The sequence below is a fragment of the Tasmannia lanceolata genome, unplaced genomic scaffold (assembly GCF_043159265.1).
Source record: "Tasmannia lanceolata isolate RefF3 unplaced genomic scaffold, GAP_Taslan_0.1 ptg000012l, whole genome shotgun sequence".
Classification (NCBI taxonomy): domain Eukaryota; kingdom Viridiplantae; phylum Streptophyta; class Magnoliopsida; order Canellales; family Winteraceae; genus Tasmannia; species Tasmannia lanceolata.
The window spans coordinates 27,294,179-27,319,387 of NW_027518689.1; the positions used below are offsets into that span (position 1 = coordinate 27,294,179).

The following is a 25,209-nucleotide window of genomic DNA, read 5'->3' on the forward strand; positions in this document are numbered from 1 at the left end:
CAGTTGAATCTCCAGAGTCTAGTGAAGAAATTAAATAGAGAACAAACATTGCGATCTGCTAACTTAAAATAAGACACAATGAAGTGTTTGAAATTGCAACTACTTGTGAAAGATTTTTGTACAAAAGGTCCAACTAATAGCATTACAAAATCCCCCCAAAGGACACTTATTCCATCTCCACTAATCAATTAAACAGACTCAGCTCTAGAAGATTATGGCCGTAACGAAAAAAATTAAATAAAATTAGGAAGGGAATTTTCCATGAGGGAAGATAAGAAAATAAAAAAGTGTGCAGACAAGAATGAAGGCTGAGAGGATGTTTTGATGTTTAGGGTAATGGGTAATGGATGTTTTGATGTATAGGGCAGATCAATAGGTACAACAAAGGTTGTAATTGTGTTGGGCGACACCTTGTCTCCCCCGCTAATTTGAAATCATGTACTTATTGTTGGAAATTAAAGAAGTTATGTTTCTCTTTAAAAAAGGAATGAAGGCTGTAGAGGATGAGATAGTTACCACCATTGAAAATTACTGGTGGATGTTGCACTGTTGCAAGTAAGGGTGGTCATAGTTGAGAAACTTATTCCAATAGCCTCTATATTTTCCAATCCCAATTTCCAGCCATGGCTTCATGATTCCGTCATAGTGGATAACAGCCGCCCTCTCAATCTCTCCCCGGCCCACACCCGAATCATAACCTAGCCCGAATACATGCCACCTTCGGTCCAGAGCAACTGTGAGGTTATAGAAGGTAACCAGACCCAAAGGCAAGCTCCCAGCTTTCCATAACTGCCTCGTCCTTCCCTGCAACCACAACCATGGACATAAGATGAACTATCATATATACACACAGATATTCTGCATAGACATAGACCAGGAATTTCAAAACCTTTCCATTATGTCGACTTTCTTACCTGAAAAACACAGCCAAAAGTATGTTTATGTATGCACATATGTACATACACAGGCACACTTACACTTACATCATTCATACAAATTAAAACATATCCCAACCATCCACATAATAGGTGTATAAATACATCTAAAAGAAATAAAATTTGAGACTTATAAATGGAAAAAAGAGTTCAAAAAAAGTGGTGGAAAAAAGTGGGAAAGAGTCTCTAGAAGAATCTACTTTTCAAAAGTTCAAAAAAACTACAACAGCATTTAGAGGAAAAAGTTTTGTATAGGCCCAGGTGATGGCGGGGAATTGGCTCTGCTTATTTTGTGCTTACTACAACTTTAAATGGCGGAGGTGTTGTCGAAGGTGTAAGCAGAACAGGAGAAACCACCTATCTAGAACTACGCCATCTGTAAAGAAGAAGTGGTGGAAAACAAGAAACAAGGGGAAATCATTACGAAGGCCTGGAGACTGGGATTGCTTATCTTGCGACTGCCTTAATTTTCGATGGCGGGGTAGATGTCGGAGACGCCATTTGGACAGAAAGAAGGGCATTCCAACCTCTTCCGCAATTCCAACCTCTTCTGCAATCCATGCCATTTCGGAAGCCCCTTTGGCTAGTATGGATGACGACCGCTGGCCGGACTCTGGGACGGTCCTTTCATCGATCGAAGGCGGTTCCCCACTCTTATCTATTATCAGGTAAGGAGGTGGATTCAAGGTTGAATACCTTAAAAGCCTGCTTAATAGGAAGGAGGAAGGTGACTTATGGATCCCTTAATGATCTTTGGATATGGGCTAAGGGAGCATGGGACACCCCATCCCTTGTCCGTGCATCCTATCGCAAGACGACGTTTTATTTATATTCGATTCGGAGAAGGAGGCTGCTGAGGTCCTGGCTAAAGGTCTCGAGGTATGGAGTAGGCAATTGCACTCTTTATCCACTTGGAGTTGTGACCACATTCAAGGCATGGAAGTTCTCTGGGTTAACTTCTATGGTATCGCCCTTCACGTCTGGGCTACCTCAACGGTTGAAGCCTTAGGAAACCTTTTTGGCCGTGTTTTGGAGGTAAAAATGGAAGGGAACCACAATTAATGTATGAGTTTTATGTCCGCCAAAATCCTTTTTCCATGGTGGAAGTTACCCCCTTCCCTTATTCCAATCCGGATCTTGGGCCAGCACTTCACAGTCAGAATCGAAATCCATAAATCAAAACAGAGTTCTGACGCTGCTTCTTCGAAGCCAGACCCTTGTTTGGAACCTCTACCCTTACCGGAGAAGGATAATCCGATTTTGGATTGTCAACCTTCGGTGATGGTGCCGGGGCCTCCTTTACAGCCTCTGGATCTTCAGGGAAGGAGGGTCGTTCCCCTAGGGCCCGCTTCTCTGAATTCAAATTTCAAATTTCACTGCTCAACAGCAGTGTCAGACAACATGCAGGATGACCTTCCCCCCAGTTTGATCCCTCCCGTGACTGATGGAGGTGCGTCGGGATCTTCAAACTTTCAACCTATACAAGCCAGCCATATACCCGCTGTTCTGGACCCCAATGAGGAAGGTTTCAGGCTGAAGGGTGCTTATCAATCATTTGGGCGTACTAGGAATGCTAGTTTGGCACGCTTGTTGACCCGGAAGAGGAGTCTTGCGAAATTAAGGAAAGGTTTGGGAGGCTCTAAATCTGAATTTCCTGGGCTCTATTCTTCTGGGGTATCTTTTACATCAGAACCCTGACCTCGAAAATGGAAATCTAGTTTTGCATGGAGGCAAAAATCTAAGGGGGGTGGATCCGTCCATCATTAAGGGGTATCCGCGAGAAAAATCTCCTATGACATCCATGGATGCACTCATTAAACTTCATTTTGAAGGGCTGAATAATAAAGAAAAATGCTGCTGCGACCCTTGTGAATCCTGGAAGGCTTTCTCAAATCCCAAAGGTAAGTTTTGCGTGAGGATAAAGTCTAATTGGGAACCCCCAAAATCTGGATGACGGTGGTTGGATTTGGGAGGGTTTCAGAGAAAGTATATACGCTATATATTGACCCATCCATTGGCAGTATCGATAAGCTTTTTTAAGGCAGATTTTATCGATAACCTTTAATTTGAGGAAGGACAGGTATTTCCATTTTTTGGGAGAAGCATTTAAAGCATTTTAAAACTTTTACTTCAAGTATTGATCTCTCGAAAGTATCCCTCATCAAGGGAAGTCGAAAAGGTTTCCTCGAATTGGGACGAACGTCAATGAGTAATACGGCGCCATTAATGTACATTTATGCAGGAAGAGTTTCTTGTACGCAAAGAGGAGTATGTGTATGGACACTTGCCCCTTGGTCAGAGGTCCCTTCGTGGCGGTGATCTACATATTAGGGAATTATCGTCTTTTTGATTCATTAAGAACAGAGGAAAACGAACTCATTTGAGATAATCAATGGAAAACCTGAACGATACCGCCTTACCCCGGCCAAGAGGAGGCGGTCTATGGAGTTACCAGAGATAGAGGAAACACTAAAAAGAATAAAGGCAATGGTTTACTCTGAAGAGTTGACCTCTAAAGAAGTGCCAACACCGAGAGAAGTCATCGAAGACTTCTTGAAAAGGCAGTGGAAGCTCTTCAAAGAGGCCGCTAATAGGAGGCCGGATTTATTATTTACTGCATCTGGGTCACGTAATGTTAAGGAAACTCATTCTCCGATGCATAAACAACCCTTCTTCATCAAGGTCTTGGAGGAGGAAAAGACGTCGAGGCAGTCAAGATGGAATGAAGACAAGAAATCAGGAATTAAGAAACTGGATGCCATGATCAAACAGAAAAGAGCACCTGAAGCAACGGACCCGAATGTCAAGGAAGAACCGGCTACTAATCTTGATGAGGAGGTTTTTACAGCTGAGATAGAAGGACTTTTGTCGGACTTAAAGAAATGCTCATCTTAGGAAGAACATTAAGAAGTTTGGAAATAGGTCTAGGTTTATAAAAAGGGGGACCATTTTGAGAATAGGAAAGGGCCCCAGTGGTTTTCAAGATCTTCGGTGAAAGATCGCAAAGGTTTAAGTAATATTTTTTGAAATTGGTTGGACATGGGAAGTTTTTTTGGAAGTTAGATGGGTAGTGATGAATTCAAATATATTTTGGGTGGTCATGGAAGACAGTTGGGAGGGTCAATCGTTGGCTTTATAATTGTCTTTTTTTGGTTTTTCAGACCTGTATTGATCCAGGTTTTCGTACATTGTAATACTTGGGGAACTACTGGTCCCCCATGCATGTATTCTTCATACGATCTTAATATACTACTGTCATCTTTAAAAAAAAAAGGAAAAAAGAGTAAGAGCAATAAGGAAATACAGGGCTTAGAAGATATCCAGTAGAGACTTTTTTCAGAAATTATCAAACAGATTGTTTGATTACCAAACAGAAATGCATTGATTATTTTTTGCAGATACGACATTTTATTGATGTTATGCAAGCATTAATTCAAAATCACTGAAGCTAACAATATTCTGTTTGAAACTTTGAATATGGCAAAAGATGAGTGAACTCCTCTCTTAAAAACATCCTTATGAAAAGTTGGGGCACCCTAAAAGAAACATAGGCCAAAAATTCCCGATTCAAGAAGAGAGATGAGCGATTCCAGATGCGACTAGTTAAAGGAAGAACGGGAATAGAATGTCCTGATACAGTATTCCTGATTAACTCAATAAAGGAAAGTACATCATAAGTCATCCAATACGACAGGTTACTCCCCTATTTTAGTGATTAGACTAGCTCTTGAAGGGTTTCAGAGACCACATAGAAATTCCGTTGACAAAGGTTCGAAGACAATGGAATTTAAGAAAGCATGAAAAAGGTGAAAGACAAGTTTAGAGGCTGGGGTAATTATCCTGAATCCTGAGCACACCAACCATTTTAAAAATGACTGACCCGCGAATATTTGGCATGTATGCATGCAAATATATGTTTTTATATACTGAATGCACATTTACATATATGAATGCATATCGAAGTAAAGGCATATGAATTTCCTTACCATTTGCAACCATTTATTGTAGACAGTCGTCAATTTTCGCCGCCTCCACTCTCGCAGGTCAAACACATTCATTCCAAATGCCCATGTGCAAACCTTGGCATCAAACGAGTTTGCAACAGTTGGATCTGAGAAGTTAAGTAACGCAGCCATCCTATGAGGTGAGTCACCATCCCCACATTTCTCGACTGCTCCGTTTACTTTCCCCTTCATATCAACACTCCACAATCCCCTTAGATCCCTCTGCACTACTACGTCATGGTCAAGGAGCACAATCTTATTTAGTTTGGGGAAGACCTCAGGTAGATAAAAACGGAGGTGATTTAGAGGCGAAGTGAATCTTGGGTCATGGGAATTTGACTGCTTCAACAATGAAGAAGAGAGAAATTTAAAATCGGCCATGTTCTTGACTTGGATTGTGGCTTCACCAGGTGAGTTCACCAAGAACCACATTGACATTGCTGGGAAGTTCAAAGAATCTGTAACGACATGAAAGACGATTTTCTCCGGCTCCTGTGAAAGAATGACACTCTTAATTCTTAAAACAATGTATAATGGATCAATCTTATATGGGAGCTAGTATACTGAAAGTGAGCCATTGCATGTTATCCAATCATAGCTTCCAGTATGACAGGAAAGAATCATGTAAGGAATTCAATGTGCTTCTTAGAAATTGGGAAAAAAAACCCAACAACTCAAACTTAGAAAAGAGAATCATAATGCTTTCATTACAGCACCTTAAGACTCACATTATCAAAGTTTAAATTGCAAATATACAACACTAAACGGGCAGTTTCAAAAAGCGTCATATTTGAAGCATGATAATTAATTTAGCAAAGAAAAGTGTCCATGCTACTAGATACCAACATTAGTGTCGTATCATATGCATGCATTCCTCAGAGCACCCATTTTGGCAAAATGCTAACTTTAAAATACAAAAAAGGAAAGTGGCGGTAGCTCTTACCATAGATGATGAGACAGTGGAGTTAATAACCACGGCACATGCAAGGATATTGTCCGAGAAGATAGCAAAATGATAGAGATCTAGCTGTTGTAATTTATCACTATTGGGAAACTCTCGCTCCTTAGGCTCCAGAGCAAAGTAGCCAGCAGTGAGCCGCATGGACAAGCAGTGGAGACCTTTGGGGAAGGTCCTTGTGGCAAGTTGAATGAGGTAATCAGCCTGATTTTTCTGTGCTCGGACTTGCTCTTCGGTGTTGACAGTCATAGCACGGAGCTTTTTCGCCATAGCAGAGCAGTCAGAGTATACCCGGCTCGCTTTGACCAACGTGGCCTCCATGGATCTCATTCTCTGCAGAGCACTGAATATTTTCTCGTTTAAATCAGAAAAAGCCACTTCCATATTTTTAAATTATTTTAGTTTCCCATTTTTTGAATTGGATGTGGTCATTTTCATTTCTTTCTTTGATCATTATTCAGACAGGTACTTTTTCTCTCCAATTTATTTCTTAATTAAGTGGATGCTTGCAATAGATGTGCAAGACATGTGTATTGGCTTACCTCCTAGACAAATCTGAATCTTTTGTGGCTTCACCAACCGCTCGCTCAACCTCTTTTATCCGCAGTTTCAGCTCTTTCACCAAGTGAGAATTACTGTGTGGTGGTGCAAAATTCAAGTATGCCTTGGCCGTGATCAACTGATCTTTCATAGCTGTAACCTTCTCATTAGTTACTTTCTGTGACCAAGAATGCACATTTGGTTCTTCTCCAGCAGTTTTTTTGTTAGATTTCCCCTGCTGCGTCCAATCCAAAATAATAATAATAATAATTAAAAGATTGCTTTAATAACAGAACCTTAAATAAGAGATAAAAATAAAAAAAATTTAATGATTAAAAAAGGGCAGTCTTAAAAGATTCCTGTCCAACATATATCATTTCCAATTTTGAAAGCCAACCTTAAGGGTGCGTTTGGACGCAGAGAAGATTTTGATTTGGATTTCTCACATTTGCAGCCCTTTTTGCATTGTAATTTGGATCCGGAACAAATTCTTGGATTTCCAATTCAGCAACTGACAGTGAAAAAAATCAGATTTCTAAATATGCTGTGCAAATAAGAAATTGGAAATCCACAGATCTGGCAGTTTCCTTCACCCTCTTTGCTCCTCAACTTCTCCCCTCCACTAGGAAGTACACCCTTCCCTCTCTCTCTCTCATGAGCAGCCGAATCTATTCATTTTGTATCCAAAACTCAATTCCAAATCCAAATACAATATATGAGGTATCCAAACGGGCCCTAATAGATTTGGATTAGTTTTCATTCAAGCTTGAACTGGTAATGTCAAAAAAGATACGGGCGTGTGAATGGGTGAGGCTAATCCAAGGGCAGCAAGCAATAATCAATAATGTCATTGGTTGAAATGGGACAGATCTCACCCAATGATGTGCGAGTCAACCTCAAATCCCACGATGTGAATGCCCAATAGGAGGAGAAGCAATCGTGTTAGCCCAATAGGAGGAGAAGCAATCGTGTTAGCCCAATCTGTCCAGGGTCGACATCAGATGCCAAGATGATGCCAAATGCCGGGAAAGTGCAGGGGACTGATTGGGAGATGAATCGGGGCAGCATTGCAGCAACTGAGAATAGAAAGAATGCAAGGAACTGTTAAAACTAGTTCAACTGCAACCAAGAACAGAAAGGATGCAATGAACTATTAGGACTATAGCTCGACTGGGAATACCTGAAAATCATGAAATAGAATAGGAGAAAGAGAAGATGGGGGACGCAAATCTTTGTTAATAGATGAGGGACAGAAGGGAGAAGAAATTAGCCGCCACTATGACTGTTATGTGGAAGGATGGGAGGACAGCAGGGAGAGACAATAGGTGTCTTGGAAGGGCAGATCAGGTCCAGCCAACAAGGGAAGCAAAGGGGAAAGATTTGAGGGGCTGTCGACTGCACGAGTGCAAGTAGAAACAGTCGATAGTCAGGTAGAAGATGGGGTGGTTGTCGATTGCTGTCTAGTGCAAAGAGTCAGGCCGACTGGTACGGACAGGGAAAAGAAAAGGAAAGTGAAAATATCAAAGTTTCAGGGGGCTTTCGTGAATAAGAGGCAGATATTGGACGGGGTACTTATTGCTAATGAAGTACTTGATACTATGAAACGGAAGGGCGAAAGCGGCATTAAAGCTAGAATAGATTTGGAAAAGGCTTATGATCATGTTGAGTGGGGGGTGCTTGATTATACGCTTGAAAATATGGGTTTCGGCTCAAAGTGGCGTTCCTGGATAAAATCTTGTGTTTCAACAGCTTCTTTCTCAATTCTGGTGAATGGATCCCCTTGCGGTTTCTTCAGGAGTTCCCGCGGCCTTCGGCAAGGTGACCCTCTGTCCCCTTACCTCTTTATAGTGGTGGCTGAAGCTCTCAGTAAGATGTTTTTGTTGGCTGAAAGGAAAGGATTACTAATGGGTCCTAAGGCGAGCAAGGACTCCGCCCCTATATGTCATCTACAATTTGCCGATGATACGTTGGTGTTTTTAAGGGATGGGCAGCAGTTTGTGGCAAATCTAAAGCGGGTTTTCCGTTGGTTTGAAATGGCAACAGGACTGAAAATCAATTTGTCGAAGAGCGTTATTGCCGGTATAAACATGACACTTGAGATAGTAATGGAACGTGCAAAGTCTCTGGGCTGCTCTGTAAGTTCTTTACCAATAACCTATCTGGGGTTGCCTCTGAGGTTTTGAGTGGAGGAATGTGGGATCCTGTGATCCAAAGAATTGAGAGGAAACTGGCTACCTGGAAGAAGTATTTGTCGTTTGGAGGAAGAATCACGCTTATAAAAGCGGCTTTAGCTAACATGCCGGATTACTATATGTCTATGTTTAAAATCCCTGCAAAGGTGGCGGCTCGGATAGAGAAGATTCAACGAAATTTTCTTTGGGAAGAAACTGAGGATGGGAGTAATAGGTTGAAACACTTGCTAAAGTGGTCAACGGTATGTCATTCAAAAAAAAAAAAAAGGGGGTCTGGGGATAGGAAAGATTTGAGACACAGTGCAGTTTTGGGCGGATCTATGGATTAGTGACTCGTCTCTATGCGATTCCTTTCTTGCTCTTTACAGTATTGCCTCGGATCGCAATACCAAGATATCATATTACTTGATTCGAAACCCTGGGAGAGGAGGAAATTTCTGGGACATACGGTTGAAAAGAAACCTCAAGGACAGTGAGATTGATAGTTTCACGGCTATCCTAGAATTGTTGAATTCTACTTATATGTCTGTAAATGTGAAAGAGGCGTGGATTAGGACCCTGGATACGGAAGGCGTCTTTTCAGTGAAGTCTTTCTTTCAGAAGCTGGACGAGGATCCATCCCAAGAATCTGTTGGAGATCATATAGTGCACCGCGCGTTGCGGCCTTTGCATGGGCAATATCGCATCGTTGTATAAATACCTGTGACAGATTGCAGTCAATGAAGATCTAACTCGCCAGCTGGTGTATATTATGTCAAAAGAATGTGGAGATGCTAGACCACGTGCTATTATTGTGCCCCTTCTCCTCATCTGTCTGGATGGACATAATGCGTTTCTGTGGTATGACTTGGGTATCATCAAATAGCATTTCTGAAACTATAAAGAATTGGGGATGCGCTTATAAGGGACGTATAGGCGAAACGATGTGCTGCTCTATACCTTTTGCCACTATCTCGTTTATTTGGTTAGAACGAAATCATAGAATCTTCAATGGTAAATACAGGGCAGCTCCACATATCTATCTTACCATTAAGATTGCTATCATTCAGTGGGCGAAATGCAAGGGGGACCTGCCATACTCGGTTGATCAAATTCTACGGAAGGGTCAAATTGTGTTCTCAGAACGAAAAGCATCAAATCTCATAACCTCCCGACGGATTTTACAAATTAAACTTTGATGGAAGTTCAATGGGAAACCCAGGTTCGGGAGGAATTGGCGGCGTGTTACGTGATGCAAGCGGATCAGTTATCATGACTTACTCAGGGACTGCGATTCAAATGAAGCTGAGGCTCGATCCTTACTTTTCAGGCTGAGGTGGTACAAGTCCCATAACATGGGTCCTCTAATCATAGAAGGGGATTCCACTAATGTTATTGCTTGGGCTGGGAGTAGATGTGCTAGACCATGGAGGCTAGCAAGTTCTGTTGAAGAGATTAGAGATCCTATACGAGATATCCGCCCATCTTTAAGGCATAGAAGACGAACAACGAACTCGATGGCAGAAATCCTAGCAAAGGAGGGCGTAAGACGACCAAATATGAAAATATCTTTCAACAACGTCTCGGGGATCACATAGATCCATTAATTTTTGTTTGCTTTTTGTGCATCCACGGGGACAGCTTGTCCCGTGTGTTAATATGTAAATTTTACAGATGAAATGAAATAGTTACCTTTAAAAAAAAAAGGAAAGTGAAAATAGGGAGGATTGTCGACTATGTTGATAGTCCGAAATAGCAAAGGAGAAGGGAGGAGAGAAGCGGGGAAGAAGAAACATAAAGGAAAGGAGGGAAAGGAAGAGGTGAGGAAAAAGTGGGAAAGAGAGGTAGGGACAATGTTTTAAATTTCGGCCGAAATTTCAGATTTCGGCCAAGGCCGACACGAAATTTACCTGAAATCGGTTTTTTTACAAGATTTCGGCAATCCGGCGAAATTTCAACTGAAACGGTGGTGTTTGAAACCGACATTTAAAGCCTTGGGTGAGGAGGGGTGTGTGTGTGTGTGTGTGTGTGTGTGTGTGTGAGAGAGAGAGAGAGAGAGAGCGAGAGAGAGAGAGAGAGAGAGAGAGAGAGAGAGAGAGAGAGAGGGCTTACCGTGGGAGGAAGAGGGGGGTTGTTGTTGTTTGGCAGCTGAAAGGGGGAGAACCGAGAACTCACGTCCAAAATCAAATCCGGAGTATGGCTCTCTACTTAGGTTTTTATAAGAGACTATTTGTGTGACTTAAGCGGTGGGCGAGTCGATTTGATAAAGAATTTATTAAATTGGTTTAAAAAACAATTGTTTTTTTCCAAAGGTAATTGCAAATGCATTTGTGGGCCCAAGCTAATAGATCGGAAGGTATACCACAGGGTGGGCTTAGGGCGTAAGTACAGTCCACACCCCGCAAGGCCTAGCCAAGTAAATGAGAACCGGAGGGAGAACATACACATTTGATGTGATTAGGCGTATGCCGCGTATTTGATAATTTGACAACCATCTTCATGGTAATGTCCTGGTGAGCGCCACTTGCCCAATGCAACCATAATTGGACTTCGGTGCGTGAGGTCGCAGTGGGGCCTACCTTGGGTTCTGCAAGATCAACCATCGGATCCCTACATCAATCCCACTCTTAACTCGCTTGACCCACGATCCTTGGAGGATCAGGGTCCCAGATTTATGGATAGCACAGACGGATGTGATCTGTTGTATTAGATACATGGTGGATTTACATCATATATATTGTGTAAGCACTTTAATGCGTATATGGTGTATATTAGTTAATTAATTAATATGATATATTAATTGACGAAATATAGAATTCCTACTTTGTGGAGATTTATGTGAAGAGATAAGAGAGAGATTTCTCATTTATAGAGATTTCTCATTTATAGTTTGCCGGTGACACTATGTTCTTTAGTAATTCGAATGTTTTGAAGGTAATGAATCTTCAAGCAATCGTAAGGTGCTATGAGGTGGTGAGAGGACAAAGGACAAATTTCCATAAGTATAAAATATTTGGCATACACTTGGATGCAGAAGTACTCAAGAGCTACCTGGTATCACAGGTTGCAAGGTGGACCGTTTACCTTCTACTTACTTAGGACTTCTGCTGGGGTGGGAAGGCACAAGAAAATTAGTTGGGACCCTACATTGGAGAGGGTGGAGAGAAGGCTAGATACATGGAAGCGAAATTTAGTCTCAAGGGGTGGAAGACTAACTCTCATTAAGCCAGTCTTGGCAAACATTCCTATTTATTAGTTATCTTTATTCAAATGCCCCATGAGTGTAAAATTGAGAATTGAACAAATTCAAAGAAGATTTTTGTGGGGAGGTTCAAAAGAAAAAAGAGGTATCTCTTTAGTTGCATGGGAGGAGGTTTGCAAACCCCGTAAGGCAAGAGGATTAGGGTCAGAAAGATCAAAGAAGTTAATCAGGCATTAGTGGGAAAATGGTTGTCGTGGTATGGGGAGGAGGAATCACAGCTCTGGGCCAAAGTAATTGACAGTATGGGTCACACGTGGGGCACTCGGAGTCAGTTGCTTTAGGCAGTCTGGGTGTACCGTGTGGAGAGACATTATGAGCTACAAGCACCTTTTCCTTGCAGGCACTAAATTCAGCGTTCGGTCGGGTGAAAGAGTAAGATTTTGGCAAGATAAGTGGTATTCTTTTGTACCTTTGAAGGATTTATTCCTAGATTTGTTTGTCGTGACATCTTCAGAGGCTTTAGTCAAAGACTCCTTCGAGAGAAGAGAGGATAGGGTTGTATGGGTGCAAGCTTTCAGAAGAAACTTTTTTGACAAGGGCTTACAATCGGTGACCAGGCTTTTGAGATACTAGAGGGCTGCTACATAAAGAGAAATGGATCAGATTTAAGGGTTTGGGTAGGGTATATTTCGAAAGAATTCTCCGTTAAATCTTTCTATATGCTCATAATGCCTTGAGGGTCTAGTCTATCCAAGCGCACGCGCACACGCACCCTGGGTTTGGAGTATTTGGGTGGGCCCACTCTTCTCAAGCAAATTCAGACGGTGGATTTTCTGAGAGACCGGAAAATGTTGATTATTGACCATTGTGCTCTATGTATTCAAGCTGGGGAATAAGTGGATCACTTATTCATCCACTGAAAGGTTGCTAGGGAGATATGGAGCGGCATCTTGGAAAGGTTTATAATATCTTGGGTGTTCCGAGAGCACCTTATTTGATCTTTTAGACGGTTGGCAAATGTCTCCCTGGAGGAAAAAAGGCAAAATATTATGGAACACATCCTTCCTTGCAGATGTTTGAGTGTTGTGGAAAATGAGAATGCCAGGATATTTAAGGGGTATCTTAAGTTGGGTAACTCGAGTATCTCCTTCCATCATATCAGGAGATTGGCCAATGGGGTAGCGGATAGGCTTGCCAGGGATGGAGTTCGTTTGATGGACCTTGAGCAATTCGATTTTCTACCACCTTGAGTTTTTTCCAGCCTCTCTTATGTACCATTTTTATCTCTTCCAGTATCTTTCTTGTTTTCTTTTCTCGGGCTTGTACTCGACCATCTCGGTCCCTCTATTTGGATGAAATTTCAACCATTCAAAAAAAAAAGAGATAAGAGAGAAAGAGCCTTGGCACAACAGTAAGGTTACTCCATTGGGACCTGGTGGTCACGGCCACAGGTTTGAGTCACGGAAACAGCCTCTCTGCAAAGTAGGGGTAAGGCTGTGTACATCTAGCCCTCGCTATACCCCACAATGACGGGAGCCTCGTGCACTAGGCCGCCCTTTTTTTTAGAGAAAGAGAAATTCATTTTAAAGAGGTCGTTTTGGAAACAAAGTATAAAACAATATAATTGTATTTTATTTTCATTTTTTCCAATTATTGTATTTTATTTGAAAAGGGAAAGTGGAGTTTTTAGGAATGCTTGTGGGTCCAAGAGTCCTTGGACATCCAATGCACTTCTCCACCTTTATATATTAAGAGAGGAAAGGAGGAAAGGGATTATTAGAGCTTGGAGCCAAGGTTTTTAGGAATGCTTGAGTTCTTCATAGTTTTTCTTCTTTAGCTTGGAGCCAAGGTTGAGAAGAAGTGCTCTCCTCCAAATCCTTCGGAGTTCATGCAATCACAAGAAGCCATCACTTAAACTTTCGGGGCGTTAGAGTTTGAGAAACATCGGCAGAGACTACTAGTTAGATCGAAATGTGTACAATTCCGTGGTGACCGAAGTTCGAAGTAAGTCCAAACCCTTGCATGCGGCCACAAACCAATAAAAACACATATATCAAGGAAATATTAATGCTCATTCCATTTCTAAGATGAGTAAGTTGAAATAAAAGAAATGGCATGACCCTTGACTTCCAAAACATGTGAAATATTTGCGTTTAGAATGACATCATTGTTCCAAACTTTCGTGACAACACACGCCACTAGGTGTTTGATCCGGTTAAACCATCAATATTTAGAATAATGTAATTCTGAATGTTAGTGTTTAGAATGACATTATTGTTTTGCTTATGTGATGGCTTTAAAATGTATAGTTGTGCATATTTTATCATTTGCTGAAGTTGCATCTTTAATTTTCGTCATTTCCATGGGAAATAAAATATAAAGAATGTACAAAACTGACTGAAGGGTTCAACAATAATCAAAAAATAACAAAGAGAAAAAATAAGAAAAGTACGACAAACATATCAACTAGCTCCATCAAGGGGGAAGAAATTCAAAAAGTTTTAATTCCCTTCTCGCTACTCCTTCCGTGGCCAATCTATCGGCGTCCGAGTTGGCCATTCTTTTCACATGATGAAAAGAAATACCGGATTCCCAAACCCAATCCATAATCCCATCAATCCAACTAGAGAATCTCCAGGGGTGCGAGCTACTTCCTTTCAGCCATCTAATTACATTGAGGGAATCCACCTCCACTATCACCCTCTCCAAATCGGACGGCACGATCAACTTAATACCCTGTAGGACCACCTTGACCTCAGCTTCATTAGTCTGCAATCCCTAGCGGTCCAGAAAAAGCCCAAAGCATGGCAACATCCTCATTTTTAAGAAGACCGCCTACCCCGGCACGACCAGGGTTTCCCAAGCTCGATCCATCGAAATTTAGGTTAAGAAAACCAAAAGGGGGAGGGGGGACCATCTTTGTACTACTTGCTCTATCCGACCGCCATCTGATCACACCTCCTTCCAGCCATGCCAAAGGTAAAAAACAGAGACAAATCTAAATGGGGAAGACCCTGACACACGAGATAGTCAAAGGAATCACCTTTGCGAAGATGAATTCAGGTTGCTTGGCGACACCCTTAGAAGTTCTTGCATTTCTTTCCTTCCAGATGTTCCATACTATCACTGGTCATAGAAGCACGAAGCAGGTGCGGGACCAGGACGGGGACAGGGAAGCGTGTGGTTCTAGAAGAGTCTAAGGTTGAGAGCGTCGTGGGAGAGTTAATATAGTATTGTCATCACATGTCTTTCAAAATTCAAGTACATAAAAAATAGTAATTTTTAACTATCTTCATATAAATCTTTCAAAATTTAAGTACATTAAAAGTAGTAATTTCTAACCATCTTAATTTTCATACCCTCTTTTTCCTCATGCATTCTGAGGATTTGCCTCCGTGCTTGCTCCAATGAAGTACTTTGAACAGTAAGTTGGTGAGGGGGTCTAAAGGAGTAGTAGGAGCGGATTGGGAGTGCCATGGGAGCGGTTTCTATCTCTTTGGGATCATGCTCCCTGGAAGCTCCTTCCTAAGGAGCCCCAAAGCGAGGTTCCGAGTCAGGAGCGGCACCCAGGGAAAATTCCTGCTTCTAAGTCACTAGAAGAGACACATTCCATAACACTCTGCCTTTCTTCTTCCATGGTACCGACGACCATGAGTCCAATAGTTGATCCAAGTGAGCTAGGAATACCCAGGAAATGCCAAACCTACATACGAGTCTACCCCAAACCTCTCTTCCTATTTTGCAGCGTAAAAGCAAGTGCTCCATTGTATCCCCTACTTCTATACCAAGTGCGCAATGGTCCATTATTATCATGTGGCGGCTTCGTAAGTGTTTAACGGTCAAGATATCTAAAGTTGCCGTCCAACTAAAAGCACACACCCTTGGGGGTGCCGGGAAGCTCCACACTTTAGCGGCCTACAGGGATACCGTGCAAGATGAGAGCCATTGATAAAATGATTTGAGACTAAATACCCCGGAAGTGCACCAGATCCAAGCTCTCTTATCCGCACCCGAACTTCGAATAAACTGCTCATCCACAATCTGCAGAAGATATGCTATCTGCGCAATTTCCCTATCAAAAAGATTTCTTCTAAAATGCAAGTCCCAAGCTATGCCATTTTCCCCACGAACCATGTTTCCTTCACCCATACTTTCAGCTTCATGGACACTACAAAAAGATCCGGAAAAATTTCACATAGGGCCTCATCACCACACCACTTATCTTTCCAGAATTTGATTCTATCCCCTAAGTACACCCTGATACCTTCATTAAACTTGAAATTTAGTTTACGAATATCTCTCCACATTGTCACACCATTGGGGTTGAATCTGTCATCTGATTCCCACTTCCAGGCAGGATGCCATACTTCTTTTCTGTTACTCTTACCCACAAATGGTGGCTTTCTTCACCAAACCGCCATAGCCACTTCCCAACAAAGAATTATTAACCTCCTTTAATTGCCTAATGCCCAGGCCACCCGCCTTAATAGGCTTGCATACTTCCTTCCACTTTAGTAAGTGCAATTTCCGCTTTTCATCAGCCCCCCACCCCCACACACAATAAGAACCTTCTTTGTATATTTTCAATTCTGTTTATCACGCTCACAGGACACTGAAAAACCGATAGCTGATAAATCGGAATATTTGTGAGGACCAAAGTCAAGACAGAACCTATGTTTGAATCATTAATAACTGGAAACTGGCAAACCGCCGACTTCAACCACAAGTAATAACTCGGTACCAAGAACATAAGTAGTTGTTTTTAAGCACTCCGTGACCAATCAAATAGGAGGGATCCCATATAATCCAAATCCTCTTGACTATCTAGTCTTAAGGATGGAAAGTGCCAAGTCTTCCGTCAAATTGACAGTATAATGTCCGCAGCATCTTCAAAATTCATCTACAGAAGCAATAATACATTCAAAATGTGGTATTATACCAAAAATCTGGATCTTGGCACGTGGTTAATATATCGAATAGACGCACATACAATTGAATCGATATGGATCGATCTCCATATTCTATTCAATTTGTGCTGATTCTTCCCCCAACTAACGAAGAGATCTTGGCAGAATTGCCACATAAAAAATTGAGCACAATTTTGTACAGAAATACCCCATTGTTTCATTATTTGATGCGTTTTTGGTAGTTTGATTTAGAGCCCTGATGTTCGAAAAAAGGAAGCAATAATACATTCAGAATGTGTTATCATACCAAATCATTTTATGCTTTTTGGTTATTCGATTTAGAGCCCTAATGTTCGGAAAGACTAGCTTAGTTAGAGAGATCAAGGAGGGAGACCAATTGTGTCAAAACAACACACAAGGGGGTAAGTAGCCAATAGTCCAATACACAAGCTTTAGAATTATATCAAATTTCAAACACAAGATAACATTAACTGATATGCTAATTTTTCATACCTTCCTTCCAAAGAGTATTCTCAGATGAACCCAACAACTCTTCCTTCACAAAACAGATTAAAGGGACCTTATTTCCCATATAATATGTTGCAGACTGTAGCTTCATATGGTTTATCCATTTACAAAGCGGTCACCATCACCAAGTACTATGAAAGGAAAGAGGCAGAAGAGGAATGCCTGAATGACTGTGATGTTACAAAACTGTGAGAGAGAACTCACCCATTTCCACAAGTGTCTAAAACATGAGACTTTGCCCAGCAATAGCTCCAATAGCTCCCTTCCAGAGAAAATGAAGCAAGGCTCTCCCAAACATGTGCAAAACTTATAGGATTAACCGATTGAACTAAAAAACTTCTTAGGATACCTAAATCTGACTCTAGTGATTAACATTAAGTTTACAAGGAAACTATACTCAAAAGATGATCATCTTCACCGTAACAAATATATCATTGACCACTAATTATAAGCAATATGACACATGTTTCAACTATATAATTAGGAAATAAATAAAGGAGCAAATGTGTTTACTTGGTGGACTTCCTCCCAAGTATAGCCTTGAAAGCCTGTATTATTCATTAAAATCGTAATTTAAGAAGGATACTCACCCTTTTCTTTTGAATGGTAGCAAATTTCATTCAAGAGGAAAGGGGGGACCGAGATAGTCAACCCGAAACATACAAAGGGAACCAAAAGAAAGCATGAAAAGAAGATACAAGAATGCAGCCACAACTCAAGGGGGGAGGAAATCAAACATCTCCAACCCTTGTCTCATGATGACTGACGACCGTTCCACTTTATCCAGTATCTCATCAAAGAAGTGGGCAAAACTCCAAGGCGGGACGATAGAACCTCTTAGCCACCGGATGACATTGAGGGAGTCTCCCTCCACCAACACCCTATCCAAGGGGTCTGAATCCAAACCTTGTATTCCTTGATGAACGGCACATACCTCCACCTCGATGGCACCTGCTATCCCTATAGGCCCCGAGAATGCCCAAATAACATCTCCCCTTGAGTCTCTAAGGACGCCTCCAATTCTTGCTGGGCCAGGGTTACGAAATCTAGAGCCATCAAAGTTATGCTTTAGCATCGCAAAGGATCCTCACCTAATATGGATAAAACCTAGTTTCCTTTGAACTAGGAAAAAAACCCATGTAACAATGAAACCCTGTCTATGTTTCATGGATTCTTTGCCCCCACTATGCCGAATCCGTGTCGACATGTCTCTGCATCCGAATCAGACATGGATTCAAGTGGGACACACACAGATTCTTGTCGTAGCCATGTCCCGCATGAATCTTGTTTTTTTCGGGCGAATCCGATTCATCGTTGTCTCTTTTGAAATGCGAATCCTGTATATTTTTCCTTTAAACGTATTTTCTTCTTAACTTTTTTTATATGAAAGCACAACCCATACTCTTTTAATAAAAACCCTAGCGCCTCGACCCTCGAACATTGACCCCCTTCCTCCTTCAACTCTCTTAATACAAAACTCGCATTAACCCTCTACCCTCAAATTTTTCATGAATATATATATATATATATATATATTTTTTATTTTTATTTTTTTTTTATTTTGTAAATTTTATTTTATTTAAAAATTACCGAATCCGAATCCTACTTTTGGAGGTTTGCCGAATATGACACCTCGAATCCGTGTTGGATCCCGACACGCGAATCCAAATCCATGCAACACTGAACCCCGTGGTTTTAAAAACAGACATATTGAGGCATGCGTCAAAAAGTCATAGAATAGCTAGTTGGAAAATATCTTGGTTTATCTCTTTCTTAGTTCTGTTATTAAATAACAGTTATATATTGAAGCACTTTTCTAATGTATCTGGATTTAAATTTGATTTCTTAGAATTTATAATAGTATTATGACTACCAATAGTCATGTGACTGAACAGACATTTCAATGGGTTGAGTTTTTCTAGGTTTCCATGTTTGTCACCCCATTTCTATGTCAAACATCAACATACAGGTTTCTGTCCACGTTACATAGGGATTAGCCTTTACAAAATTGATCAAGAATTAACTCTCATTGACTCCACAAAATTGTATATTGTCAGTCAAACATTTAGTTTTCAAATTAATCTTATTAGTGTTTCTAAAAACTTAAGAAAATCCTCAAGGAAAATCTATCCCATAAGAAAATGTATAGGATTCGACCTATTACAAAAAGACTAGAGAGAAAACAAAAGTAGCAAATAGATGTTCATATCAGATACTCAAGAAGACTAAACATTAGTTTAACAGTGATTGTGCTTATAAAAACATCCACAACAAGTGTTTAAAACAATAGAAACTACACTAGTGAGTCAGAAGTGATCATGATGAGATCATGCCAATGGTAGTTGGAATTGTTGTAGAAGCAAAATAAAAAATAAACTATCAAGAAAGACCCTTCAACACCAACATATATATGTGTGTGTGTGTGTTAACATAACAATGATAGTGTTTTAAAAAAAGCATGCGCATCTAGAGTTAAAAACTATGGAAACTACACTCGTGAGCCAGAAAATGATCGTGATGAGATTGTGTCAATGGTAGTTGGCATTGTTGAGGTTTATAAACAGTGACGATTTAAAAAGAAAAAAGAAAAAAAAATATCAAGAAAGACCCTTAAACATCAATAACATCTAAACTGAGAAAAATCCAGAGCTAATGCAATCATACCAAGATCATAACCTTTCCTCCAGAAGAGCCTGATGCAGTTTTGGGTTGATTTTTGACCCCACCGCCACCACGATTAATCCCTGAAGAAATGACACTTATTCATCATGTTCAAAGACACTCATATATCAAAAACAAAACCATTATTGTTTCAACAAAAGTGAACCGACCATTTCTTTCAGATAAACCATTTTCCTTGCCAGCATTCCCATTGCTCTTGATTGTGAACTGATCGTCAGAAGAATTCCCAGCAACTACAGAACTAAAACCCTCATCCTTAAAAACAATGTGATCCGGCTCGTTCAAATCTTCACCCATCTAACGAATTACAAACCAGACCAAATCCAAAAAACAAAAGTAAGAATAATAAAGGCAAACAAAATAAAATTTCAAAAGCCGAAAAAAAAAATCTAAAAACTAAAAAATAAAAATTTTAAGAAAACCCAATTCTTTGGATTGCAGGAATTTCATGGAAAAGTTTGGAGGGGAAAAATATTTCTAAAATTTCCTACTTTTTTGCACATAGAAAAAGATAGCTTGAATCAATAATATTCAATTTTTACTTAAGAGATAACTTCAATTTTTTATAAAACCCATCCAAATTAATCATAATCATATTATTTCCCTCCAAATTGTGGAAACAAAAAATCCCAAGACAAATTTTCCATCAGAAATATTTTTCTTGCAATCCAAAAAGGTCAAAACCTTCAAATAAAATAAGAATGATATACAAAGTGAAAAAAAAAAAAAACACGAACCTGCTGGATAGCGTTATATCTCGGAGTATCCCTCGCGTGTTTCTACAATCACAAAGAAAATTCATCTTCAATATCCCAAAAAAAAAAAAAAAACAGTTCATGAAAATACAAGAAAAAAAAAAAAAACAAAAAAAAAACCAGATAAAGTATTAGAGAAAAAAATTCTTACAAAGCTGGAGACATCTCCAAAAAACTCCTTATGTGCTGCAACAAGGACAGATTCAAAGATCAAAATAAACCCTAAAAAAAGGAGGATGAATAAAAAAGTAATAATCGGAGAGAGAAGGTTACCAAAAGAAGATGTGAAATGAGTGAATGTTTTAGGGAGAAAGAGGATCGGAGTAAAGACAGTGAAGGAGAGCAAAACGAGGATTAGAATCCTCTGCAATTTGAAGAGATTTTGCTTCATCAAGAGCCTATTTTTTTAGGGTTTTTTTCTCCTTTTTCCCTCTTTGAAATGAGGGTTGGGTTGTTTTTCTCTTTAAAATTTTTCGTACAGAGAGTGAGTTGGAATTGGGTGTTTTTTTAATATAAGTCAGGGTACTAATATTGGCACTCTCTTATTTTGTTAATTGCAGTAAATAGTTTTGTCTTTTATTATTTTAAGCATTTAACAGAGGTCTCGTTATTTATAACAGTTCCCAAAAGCTCTTTGAAGCTAAAATAGAACAGAAAAGACAATCTGGGTTTGTACGATTATCAAAACATTGTAGTGCCAATATGAGTACCCTATGGAATTATTGTGAGGGAGAGTGATGGTGAGTCATGATATATTGATGACCTATGTATCATCTCCCTATTGAAATTTCTAACTTTATTGAAGGGAAATGTTATCAGCAACTACTGTATTTTGATGAGGCCACTCTCACTCTATTAAAAGTACGGTATGGTCCGCACCATAAGATGATCCAAACCATCCATTAGATACCCATTGTGCCCCAAAAAATATTTCAATAGGTTGATCCTAACCCTCCGATCTATGGAGGGCTAGGATCAACACTCTAACATTCAGATCGGAGGGTTAGGATCAACCTATGGAAATGATTTTTGAGGCACAACCTATTTAGGCTGTGACCCATCTACTGGATGGTTTATATCATCTTATGGTGCGGACATCAGAGGGTTAGGATTAACCTATCGAAATAATTTTTGGAGCACAACCTAGATCATCCTATTGTGAGGGCCATATCGTACTTTTAATAAAGTGAGAGTACCCTCATCAAAATACAGTAGTGCTGAAAACATTTCCAGCTTTTAGGAAGACACGCCTGTGTTATTGAGCTTGCTAACAGTTCTCTCTTTTGTGCCAATAACCCAATATATTAGTACTTTTTGTTAAATACAGAGACCCCTATGACTTTCTTAGAATGACAAATATACTCTTATTTAGGTATGGATTGCACTACGGAAGGCGGTTTGGGATAACCCAAATGGATACGAATGTAGGACGGTGATGGCCGGCATTGCCCAGCACATAAATCATGCAATTACAACTTAGTAATTTTGTCCTGTATGTTTAAATTCGATTCCTTACGGCGGTGATAATCCATCCCCTTCTCAAACATGAACCTTTGGTGGGGCCTAACAAGTGAATGGTTTAGATCTTTGAAGCATGTAGGCCCCACCTGTGCTTATTCTCGCAGCTAGTACTCTCTATATCCTCTTTCTTTGAGCACAAACCTTTATTGCGGCCAACAATAAATGGTTTAGATCTTTGAAGGTGGACCTTATAAAAAGCTTATTTAAAAAAAAAAATCATTTGGGCCCACCTGAGTCGAAGGTCCTAACCGTTCATTTGTTGGGCCCCAACGTAAATAAGCCTTGCCCGTAAAATCATCTCCATGATCCAGACCTCACTTACATGCATAGATCATCTAACACGTATTTTTTAGAAAATTTAGAGGGCCACTTTGGTCGAAGATCCAAACCATTCTTTTGCTAAGCTTCGACATAAATAGTCTGTTGCCCAAAAATCATCCTGATGATCTTGACCCTCTGATATATTACGACGACACCATATATGAATCTCCACGGATCAAAGAGTTAGGATCATCCTAAGGAGATGTTTTTAGGGAAAGGCCTATTTACATTGGGTCGCATCGCAACAAATGAATGATTTGGATCTTTGAAGAAAGTAAGACCAAGTCATTTTAAAAAAATCTTTTTTTATGGCGTCCATCTTCTTCAAATATCTAAACCATTCATTGTCGGGGCCGCACTAAAGGTTCGTGTTCAAAAATAGAAGAGAGAGAGAGAGAGAGAGAGAGAGACTACTTATTGTGATAATAGAGTTTTTATAGTGTAAGCCCGTATAGTCTAGTATTTTTCAATATGGACTGTGCGGCCCGTATCATAGGATGATCCAAACCGTCCATTTTATGGATCATGATGTAAATCGGTTGTGCCTCGAAAATCATTTCCATAGGATTATCATAGCCCTATGATCTATAGATGTTTGCATTATACAGAGTATAATATGGAGTTTCACATAGATGGGCTAGGATAATCCTATGGAATAATTTTTTGGGCACAGCCTATTTAGGTTGGGGGTTCGGAGTGGGCACCTCGGATTAAAAGCATGTGGTTGATGGCATCCATGTCATGATGATGATGCATTGCGTGTGGGGGGCAAACCTCGTATCTTATTCTGTCTTCTTTTTATTATGTGTATCCCTTCTTTGTAAAATTATGAAAGGAACACCAAAAAGAGAAAGAGAGAGACAGAGAGAGAACACCAAAAAAAAACAGAGCAGAAATATAGAGATGTTCACATGCTTGAGTCAATGGCATATGAGGTGGTTGTTATCCTTATCTCTCCTTTTATTTTTGAATAACGATACTCGGAAGAGATGCCCATTTTAGGAGGCCTTAAATAGTTCTCCTCTTTGTCTCCTCACATTAACATTGCATTAATAATGTCATGCCCCCAAACCGAATTTCAGATCTAGGTACATAACAACGCCACATATTCATCAAAACACAAATATGTAAGACATTCTGATTGGAACCATGCAATAAAAGCCACTAAAGTAATGACTAATTTATTAATTAACTATCAAGAGTAATCAATGCGGAAACAAAATATCTTTGTCCAACAGACTACATCAATTAAACCAAATGAAATAATTAGATGTTCATTCCTACTAAACTACTATCTCAATTAACTGAATAACTGGAAATAATAAACTCTTAAACTGTCGCCCTTGCTTACACCTGAAGCCCATGCAACAAGTATCCTATTGTTCTCCACCTGTAACATAGAATGCGTAGAATGAGCTAATGCCCAATGAAATAGTTATGTCTATACTAATAAAATGATATCAATCAATAGTTGTAGAATAACTGGCAATTTATGTAATAACTATAACCGGCATAGCAATCTAGTTAGCAAAATTGTATAACTGGCATAAACATGCATAACTGTAACTGTAACTGTGTCTTGTAACTGTGCATGATGCATAGTATAGTGAGACTAGTACTGCTAGACCACATAGCCAATGGAATCTGTCTACTAACTCATAGGAAGCCGAATCCCAACGATCCCGTACGAGATTACACCCTCGAAAATACTGCGTAGGGTGAAGCTCTCGAAAATACTGCGAAGAGCTATAACTGCAGCTTGATCCGTGACTTTTCTTCGACCGCCTAGAAAAAGTCTCATACACTAGTAATTATGCAAAACGCTTCGTCTCAAGGAGATTAACTGTTGCATCCTTACTCGGACAACACAATGTCCTGACGCAAAACTGTGACTATAAAAGTTTAACCGGCATATACATGCAATAGTAGATCCGAACCAGGAGTCATACCATACTGTGAATATTGACCCTTGTGTACACCAACACAGTCAATATCCATCAAGAACATACATAACTTTGAATAATAAGTTATATTCAATATGTAGAATAATTGTGGTAGAACAACTCGACTGTGGTATTGGTTTGAATCATTTCCCCCGAACAAGATCTTTAAATCACTGTGTAGTATCACCTACAACCATATTAACCCTTGATTAACACTTTGAATTAATATGTAGATCTTACAGAACAAATCTGTGTCCCCAAAACTTATTGGAAAAACCTGCCAAAATCGGCCCCTCATAGTGTGTTTGGGCGTCCGAGAGTCACTATTTGGGTTTTCCCAATTCGTGCAAGAACACTAGTTTCCATTGATTTTCTACCCGAAAACCCTCTTTTCTCCTTTCTTTAAGCATATTAAAATATCTTAATAAATTCCTTCTTGATTTCTTCAATAGATCAGGGCATCAAATGCGGAAAGTCGTGAAGATCTTCGGGAAATCAATTCCCACAACCCTAATCAATGATTCTTTACTCGAGTAATACAAGATTTCTACCTCGAATCTATAGTTGTTGTTTTCCATCCAACAAACCCTAGATTAAACTTTTAATCTTTTCCTCAAGAGATCTTAGATCTCTATAGAGAATAGAATTAATTATGAAATTAAGTTCAACATACCGTTTGTTGGTGATTTCCTCAAGCTTTATTGCTCTTCTCTTTCCTAGACTTCAAGAACTCCAATCTCTC

General features: G+C 39.9%; 1 protein-coding gene across 2 annotated transcripts; it reads right to left on the reverse strand.

Moving 5' to 3' along the window:
* Positions 1-37: 37 nt before the first annotated feature.
* LOC143887777 (putative galacturonosyltransferase 6) lies at positions 38-21,170 on the reverse strand. 2 transcript variants are annotated; one of them, XM_077391952.1, is made up of 9 exons: positions 20,956-21,170; positions 20,834-20,868; positions 20,665-20,706; positions 20,077-20,224; positions 19,910-19,989; positions 6,440-6,672; positions 5,883-6,240; positions 4,922-5,431; positions 38-804 (listed from the first exon to the last, which is right to left on the reverse strand). In XM_077391952.1, exons 1-9 carry the CDS (start codon positions 21,071-21,073, stop codon positions 529-531), a joined length of 1,800 nt encoding a protein of 599 aa, XP_077248067.1. In that variant the 5' UTR covers positions 21,074-21,170; the 3' UTR covers positions 38-528. The 2 variants fall into 2 exon arrangements, with proteins under 2 accessions (XP_077248067.1, XP_077248066.1); XM_077391951.1 differs by having other exon boundaries at positions 6,440-6,675.
* Between the last annotated feature and the right edge of the window lie 4,039 nt (positions 21,171-25,209).

Bases quoted from the DNA above. Each gene is read 5' to 3' on its own strand.
- LOC143887777 (XM_077391951.1), bottom strand. From the start codon at position 21,073: ATGAAGCAAAATCTCTTCAAATTGCAGAGGATTCTAATCCTCGTTTTG. The intron at 19,990-20,076 runs GTCGGTTCACTT...TCATTTCTTCAG, and splicing joins TGGTTTATCTGAAAGAAATG to GGATTAATCGTGGTGGCGGT. The intron at 6,676-19,909 runs GTATGATTGCAT...GATTGGACGCAG, and splicing joins GAGGAAAGGTTATGATCTTG to CAGGGGAAATCTAACAAAAA.